The sequence below is a fragment of the Hevea brasiliensis genome, chromosome 5 (genome assembly GCF_030052815.1).
Source record: "Hevea brasiliensis isolate MT/VB/25A 57/8 chromosome 5, ASM3005281v1, whole genome shotgun sequence".
Classification (NCBI taxonomy): Eukaryota; Viridiplantae; Streptophyta; class Magnoliopsida; order Malpighiales; family Euphorbiaceae; genus Hevea; species Hevea brasiliensis.
In genome coordinates this window covers 102,223,634-102,231,761 of record NC_079497.1, presented here as the reverse complement: position 1 = coordinate 102,231,761, position 8,128 = coordinate 102,223,634, and the positions used below count along the sequence as shown (strand labels likewise).

At 36.4% G+C, this 8,128-nt stretch overlaps 1 protein-coding gene across 1 annotated transcript; it reads right to left on the bottom strand.

Moving 5' to 3' along the window:
- Positions 1 to 4,947: 4,947 nt before the first annotated feature.
- On the bottom strand, positions 4,948 to 6,339 carry LOC110665310 (glucan endo-1,3-beta-glucosidase, basic isoform). The gene is made up of 2 exons (XM_021825368.2): positions 6,156 to 6,339; positions 4,948 to 5,992 (listed from the first exon to the last, which is right to left on the bottom strand). The coding sequence occupies exons 1-2, from the start codon at positions 6,244 to 6,246 to the stop codon at positions 5,046 to 5,048; spliced, it is 1,038 nt and encodes a 345-aa protein (XP_021681060.1). The 5' UTR covers positions 6,247 to 6,339; the 3' UTR covers positions 4,948 to 5,045.
- Between the last annotated feature and the right edge of the window lie 1,789 nt (positions 6,340 to 8,128).

Genomic DNA, 8,128 nt, shown 5'->3' with positions numbered 1-8,128 from the left:
TGCGGTTATAGGAACCTGCCTCACCACCTTGCATGCTGGGAGTATAGTGTTGACGTTCTTCCCAAACTACAATCTCTCGCTAAGAGATCCACATCTTAGCACTGCTCTTAAGGTTCAAGTTCAACTCACTGGAGCTGCCCAAGTGACCTCTTCAATGATGGCCACTTTACATCATCAAATTATCTACAGATTGCAAGACCACACTGTAGATCTTTCCCAGCCATCCGTCTCCAACGATGCCCTACTTGTACTGGCTGATACTGAAACCACACCGACCATAGTTCAAATACCTCGACAGCTGCCTAGGAGTGAGCTTGAACAGCTCATCCCCAAGGATTGGTTAACCAATTACGAGAGGCTTCATTCAACCTCTCAGCCAATCCAGATCACTGAATCTTCTTTTAGAAGAAACCCTGATGGGACGGTGCAGACCGCATTTCAGCCACCTCGGCATTCTACAGGATCTCTGCTTGTATTTCAAACCATGATGGTCCAGCTATTAGAAAAGGAGCAAGATGATTTTTCCATTGGAGCAGTAACCCCAGACAACCATTACATCTATCCCAAGAAGATTGACGGTCACTCTCCCTAGGATCTCCCAGGAACTGGGGAATGTGATGAGGATTGTGATTATTGTGATAATTACTGGAAAAATGAATATGACCATCCTCTGTCTGATAAGAACTGGAAGAAGCTTACAAAGAAGACAAAGAAAGCTTTGTGCAGGCCGCAGCAAGTTCTCAGAAGGGATTATCCAAATAACAGCCCATGGATTGGTATCCATGAGGAAACCAAGCAAAAGAAACCTCTTCCCATCTATGAGCTTGCCCTAGAGATCATCAGAAAGGAAGGAAAGAGCCTGCCTCCTCCTAAACCACTTCCTTCCATTCCACCTGCATTCCCCTTGGTGCAACCCTGTATGATGTTCTCACCTGCTTCATATGAGGTAGATTTTCCTCAATTGGCCCAACACACTAACCAGCAAACCAAAATCTCCACAAGGCCTTTTATCCACTCAACCAAGTTTGACTCAGATGGTCAAATAACTCCTATCACTCAAGTTGAAGAAGTTCTGAATTGGCAGACGAAGAACGCTGCTGTCCAAAATAAAACACTGCAGCGGATTGACTCCAAAATTAACCAGGTCCTTACTAAGACTCAGCACATTGAACAGAAGGTTGATTCCTTCACTGCCTTTGCTCAGAATATGCACAAAGAGTTATTAGGTAAAATCACCCAGCTTGATAGAGATTTAAAGGCTTCAATCCAACAACGGAGATTTGGTACAGAGTTCAACCAGAAGGAACAGGAAATTAGAAGGCTGAAAAAATAATTGGCTCAAGTTGAAGCAGACCTGCATAAGCCAACAGAGACTCCTGTCTCTTACAGCCCTTTCAGCCGTGTCTTTACACAAACGACTCATAACCCTTTCCTTCCCACTCCTGAGCCTGCTTATTCTCCTTTCGGGCCTTTCAACGACTCATATGAGCCATCTCCAACTATATACCATCCATCTCCTTTAATCAGATCAACTCCACCTTCCAGATACGAACCAAAGAGCCCATCTTCTTCGGAAGAATCCCATCCTATCAAAAGGAAGGTCGATAAAGGTAAGGACAAGATGTATCCTGATCCTCCTCCACAACACATGGTGTCCATACCTTCTAAACCAGAAGATAGTTCTTCAGACCATTCATCTGATGACAACAGCGAGGACGAACAGATGGATATCACCAGCTTGCTCATGGCTGATCCATAGCCAACGACCTCTCAAACAGGTCCTTCGCCAACTACAGACTCCACCAGCGGCACTACGGGCCCTATAGGGCCTCCTCAAGCCCAAGATCCCCATGTTGAGATCCCTGATGATGAACCAATATTAGATTTTGGCCTTCTTGGAGCCCCACAACAGGCCAGGCCCAGCTCAGGCCCATGGTTCACATTAGATGATGTTCCACCATCAAAGTGGAGAGACTGCCTCGTAGAATTCAAGGTTTGGCTCGACGTCCAAATGCTTCGGAAAGGTGCTGACTCTCACTCTACCCTTAGAGAGTTCATCTCTTGGACTGTTGGCACACTACAAGACTGGTTTGCTTCTATTGGAGAATATCAGAAAGCCCAGTTCTACCACTTAACTATCTTACAGGCTGTCAATGCTCTCTTCGCTGAATTCCTTGGAGATGCATCCTTATACAGCAAGCAGTTTAGGCAAGAGTTTTTTGATATGCGCTGTTGTTCTCTGAAAAGATCAGACATTGAAAAGCATTACCAGCGCAAGACTCAACGCTATTACCTGCTTAATGGTTACAATGATGTCAACCTCAGGCATACCTACATTGCCTCCCTGCCAGAAGCATTGTAACCAGAACTCCACAGAAGCATTGCTGCTACCAGAAGAGCAATGAATGCTATCACCATCAGAGAAATCCATCAAATGACTTTGGCCTGTCTAGACAATATGTGTGAACAGCAGAAGCTATTCAAAGACATCTTTGACAACAGCAAAGCTCTGATACCACTTGAACTGAAAAGGATATCCTACCCAGTCAGTGCACCAAATTCCTTTTAAGTCTCAGTCTATCGGGCCCAACCCACCACGACTCCACTTGCACAGACTCTGGGTTCTCCAGGCCCACTCTTAGCGCAGAGCTGTTTTTTACGCAGGGGCGAGAATCAAACCTGAGACCCCCGGAATGTTACGAGGCTCTAATACCACTTGAAATGAAAAGGATATCCTGCCCAGTCAGCGCACCAAATTCCTCTTAACTCTTAGTCTGTCGGGCCCAACTTGAACTGAAAAGGATATCCTGTCCAGTCAGGGCACCAAATTCCTCTTAACTCTCAGTCTATCGGGCCCAACCCACCACGACTCCACTTGCGCAGACTCTGGGTTCTCTAGGCCCACTCTTAGCACAGAGCTGTTTTTTACACAGGGGCGAGAATCGAACCCGAGACCCCTGGAACGTTACGAGACTCTGATACCACTTGAACTGAAAAGGATATCCTGCCCAGTCAGCGCACCAAATTCCTCTTAACTCTCAGTCCATCGAGTGGTATCAGAGCCTCGTAACGTTCCGGGGGTCTCGGGTTCGATTCTCGCTCCTGCGTAAAAAACAGCTCTGCGCTAAGAGTGGGCCTGGAGAACCCAGAGTCTGCGCAAGTGGAGTCGTGGTGGGTTGGGCTCGATAGACTGAGAGTTAAGATGAATTTGGTGCGCTGATCAGAGATATCCTTTCGATTCAAGGCAGCTGACTAAGAGTTAAGAGGAATTTGGTGCCCTGACTGGACAGGATATCCTTTTCAGTTCAAGTGGTATCAGAGCCTCGTAATGTTCCGGGTCTCGGATTCTCGATTCTCACAGAAAATACTCAAGGCTAAGAGTGGGCCTGGAGAACCCAGAGTCTGCGCAAGTGGAGTCGTGGTGGGTTGGGCTCGATAGACTGAGAGTTAAGATGAATTTGGTGGCCTGACTGGCAGGATATCCTTTTCAGTTGAAGTTGAAGTTCCAATTCTAAAATCTTTTTTTATCATAAAGTTTTTATTGGAATACGATTTTCAATCTGAATATGAATTAGTTATATCTGATTTTATGTTATTGAATACATAAAAGAAGGCTTAATTAAGCAAATTAGAATAATTTTATTTATAATATTATTTCACAATATTTGAGATAATTAATTTGTACTAAATATAAGATTTAAGTAAATCTTTCTCTTGAGTTAATGTTGGAGTAAAATTAAATTCGATCTATTAATAAAAAATTAGAGAGATTTTGAATTTAATTAATATTATTATTTATTTATTATGAGACTTTTTCTTTCAAAAATCTATGTATTCTAAGATTGATAATTAAAAAAAAAGAAAGAAAAGAAAAGAGTGAAACTTTCAATTATGTAGTATACAATTATTTAGGGATGAGTAGATTTCGATCTGAACTGAAAAACTGAACCGAATCGAGTAAATTCAATTTAATCGGTTTGATTTGATTAATAAATTTTGATAGTTTTGATTAATCGGTTCGGTTCAATTATTTTCATAAAAAGTAAAAAAAAAAAACGAATCGAACTGAAATTACTAATATATATATATATATAAAGAAAACCCTAAGATTTTTAAGTTCTGATTTCTAAGTTTTTTTTAATGTTTTTATTATTAAAATTTAATGTTGAAAATATGAAATCTTACAAAATTCCGTTTGATCGGTTTAAAATCGAACCGAACCGATATTTATTAGTTTGGCTCCGTTCGATTGTCTCTTAATGATCAATTTGGTTCGGTTTAAAAAATTCTTGATTTTCAATTTTCGGTTTTATCGATTCATTTCGATTTTGAACCGAACCCACAGTTTGCACACCCCTGCAATTATTAGTCTCAATTGAGTTTAAAAAAAAACAAAAACCTTAATTGTAAATGTCTATGTAGTAGAAGGGCATTTTGATGTATTTGGCCTAATATGATAATAATAAGTACTATCTTATTACAAAACTTAAGTTAGAGTCTATTTATCGATTGGAGTTTGATATAATTGATTTGGTATTTTTATTTTTTAAGTGAGATTAAGTATTTGATTTCTATAAAATGAGACGATGCTCATTGAAAATGCTTCACCTTTTGATAGACTGACCCGGCACAAACAAGATTAGTACCTATGCAATATGAAAAAAAAGTTGGAGTCAATATGCTTGACTAGGCAATAAGCCCGCGAACAAAATATAATTTTTCATAGTTTATTATCTTAGTTGAAAAGTCCACTTCAATACAAAGAGTACACTTGTCATTTTATTTTTTATTATTGATTTGACTCCAGATTTAAAAAAAAAAAATTGAGATTTTTAAACAATTCCAACCTCACAAAATTAAACTTTATTAATAATTAATAATATCTTCTTTAAAACTATTGCTTAAATATTAAATTTTAGAAGTATTAATCTTGCAAAAAATGGAGAATTTGTAGAACTACACTATGAAATTTTATTGCTTTGCCCCCATCTTTTAAATTAGGGGTTATTTAGTAATACATAAGATTGCCCTTAGAAGGCACTATTTTAATTGAAATTGACTGGATATTTAGGATTTTTGTCTGGAGAAAAGAGTCCCCAGTGTTTCTCTAACTCAGGGCTTTTGTTACTTTCATCAAACATGGAGAAAATGTAAGTTTCTATGGGTTTTCCTGGCTTCTTTGGAGTCCCTTTTTTCACATGTTGAATCAAGTTGTTATTGTAAGTTCTTGCATTTTCAACTGATGTTCCAAAATCTCCAGCAGTAGGCCATCCGCTTTCCGATACCACAATTTCCAGAGAACCTCCACGAGCCTTCTCCAAGGCGGCATAAACAGTATCAAGCATGGCATCAAAAAGGTTTTGGTAATTACGTCCAACATCTGGATCAGAGACTACTGGTGATGAAGCTGTGAAAAGAGAATAATCAAGAGGAATTTGTCCCCGAGCATCTCTATAACTGAAGTATGGATACAAGTTGAGGAGCAATGGGGATTGGTTGTTCACTAGAAATTCGATCACAGGATCAATAATTGGTCGATATTCTTGCTTGAAAGAGCCTTTAGAAGGAGGGAAGGCGTCTGCAGCAAGGCCTGTAGTATCAATAGCAGTGGAAACTTTAATATTTCCAAGACCAGCAGAATTGAGTGCATTTTTAATATTTCTCATGGCAGGGACCAGAAAAGGTGCTTCTGGACTTGAGGGATGAATCTCATTTCCAACTGCAATGTAACGAAATTTGACATTTCCATGGCTTTTTATGTTATTTTGCACCCAAGTATTTGCTTCAGCTTGATTGGAAGAAATCCTCTGAAGGTTATCATTTGGAAGGCCAAGTATGAGCTCTATATTAGAGCCTCCAATGGCTTGGAGAGCATTTTGATTTGGGTCGTAGAGTCTCATTCTGCGGATGCCATTCTGGTTGTAGAGACCTACAACTTCTGCTGGTGGTGGCAGGTTACCAAGCATTCCATAGCAAACACCAATTTGAGCACCTGTATTAAGAATCAACAACTAGTAATTAGTAAGTAAATTTAAACATAGCTTAGTAGCATTGGAGTCGTCTCTAGGACTGTACAATCTCGAGTTCGAACTCCAATCAAAGCCAAATATATCAAAATAAAAAGAAAAGAAAAGAAAGAAAAGAGATGGTTATACCTGTTGTGTCTAGGCTAGCCAGAAGCAACCCAAGGAATAGAATTATTGAAAGTGTAGAAGGGCTTTTGCCAAGTAAAGAGGACCTTGCCATTTTTATTAAACTTAGGGGAACTTTGAGGGGATTGTGAATGTTTGCACACTCTATTGATTTGCTTATAACTATATCTAGCTATTTATAGGGAAAAAGAGTATTATATTTCCATTGACGGGTCAATTACTCCTTAGAAAATGCAACGCAAGAGAGAATTTTCCACAATATGTGTCCATTTTAATTCATTGCATATCTAACTTCTAGTCCTTTGCTCCATTTTAATTCATTGCATATCTAACTTCTAGTCCTTTGCGTCTATCTTCTTAATTATCTTTTGGGACCAATTCTAATTCTATACGTATGTGAAGAAAAGTCATGGTTTCACTTCTACACAAACTAATTCATGTTTAGATTTGTATGCTAGTATACACCTTCTACAGCACCACATCTTGACCATTTGTGAATATTTGACAGACCATTTAAAAAAAAGAAAAAGAAAAAGCATAATTCAATATATATATATATATATATATATATATAACCTTTTTACAGTTTGCCGCATGTAAGAAGTATGTTATCTTAGAAGGTGTACTATTTAATCACTTAAGGGATTGGATGATGCAACTTTAATAGTTAATGTCAAAGAATCTCAATCTCTTAAGTCAACCAATGAACATTAACTCAGTGATATTTGAGTTGTCTTTAAAGCTATAAAGTTTTAAATTAGAATATTTATCAGAATCATTAATATATAAAAAAATAAAATTCCTGTCTAATGAAAATTGGAAGCTTTCAAATTTTAGGCCTTTTGATTGGAATAATTAACAATTTACATATTAGAATTATTCAACTTAATTACTAAAATTTAGAGGCATAATGGATTTTAAAGTCTCAAATAAGAGCAATATAAGTGTTTCGAAAGAAGCCTTTTTTTTTATTTGGATTTGGTAGCGAAAAAGATTCAAATTTTTTTGGTGGATGTCAAATTCCATATGTGGGCTTTGTATTAGTGGCTCTCCCTTAAATCTGATTCCTTAACTCTAGTTCAACCTATACAGGGTCCTTTTATGCGGTCCGCATATTTTGACGGTATAGCTTCACATTGTTTTCTTTTGTTGAAGCAAATTCCTAATAACCACAATAATTTAATTTTACTATTCTATAAAATTAATATATAGCAGTAATATAAATAATTACTTTTAATAATAAAAAAATATGATATTAATTATTATTATTATTAAAAAAATTTTACCTAATTATTTTTTACAATAATTATAATTTCATAATAAAATACTTATAATTATAATTTCATAATAGTAATATGCGGTAATTTATATATTGTTATCATAATTTATAATAATAAATTTTATAAATTCGACAGTAAAAATTTTTACTGCTAAATTTAACCTTTGTTATAGTGAATATTTGTTGTCATTTGCTAAACGGACAGGGAATCGGTCTAGGTACGTTCTGGGTAGGGCAGCTGTTTTCGTGTCTCATGAGATAGATTGGGGAATCTCTTCCATTTCCCCTTGATGTAATGCATTGTGATTTAAGTTTTTTATTTTTTATTTTTCTATTATTATGTGATTTAAATAATTTATAAAGTTTATTGCTGTTGTGATATATATATATATATATATATATATATATATATATATATATATATTTTACTTATACTTTGCAATTTTATCTCAACTTATTTGCGACTTAGAAAATTTTTATTAAAAAGAAAGATATCAAAATTTGAACTCTTGATTTCCTGCACTACGAGACACTACTCGGCTACTAAGCTATTACCTAATGACATTATTCAACATTTTCATATTGATAGATTTTTCTTAATTTTAAAATTTAGTTGTAATTTTATCCTACTGATTAAAATAAAAAAATATTTATAATCACTTTAATAAAAAAAATCAACTTAGAAAAATAATAAATT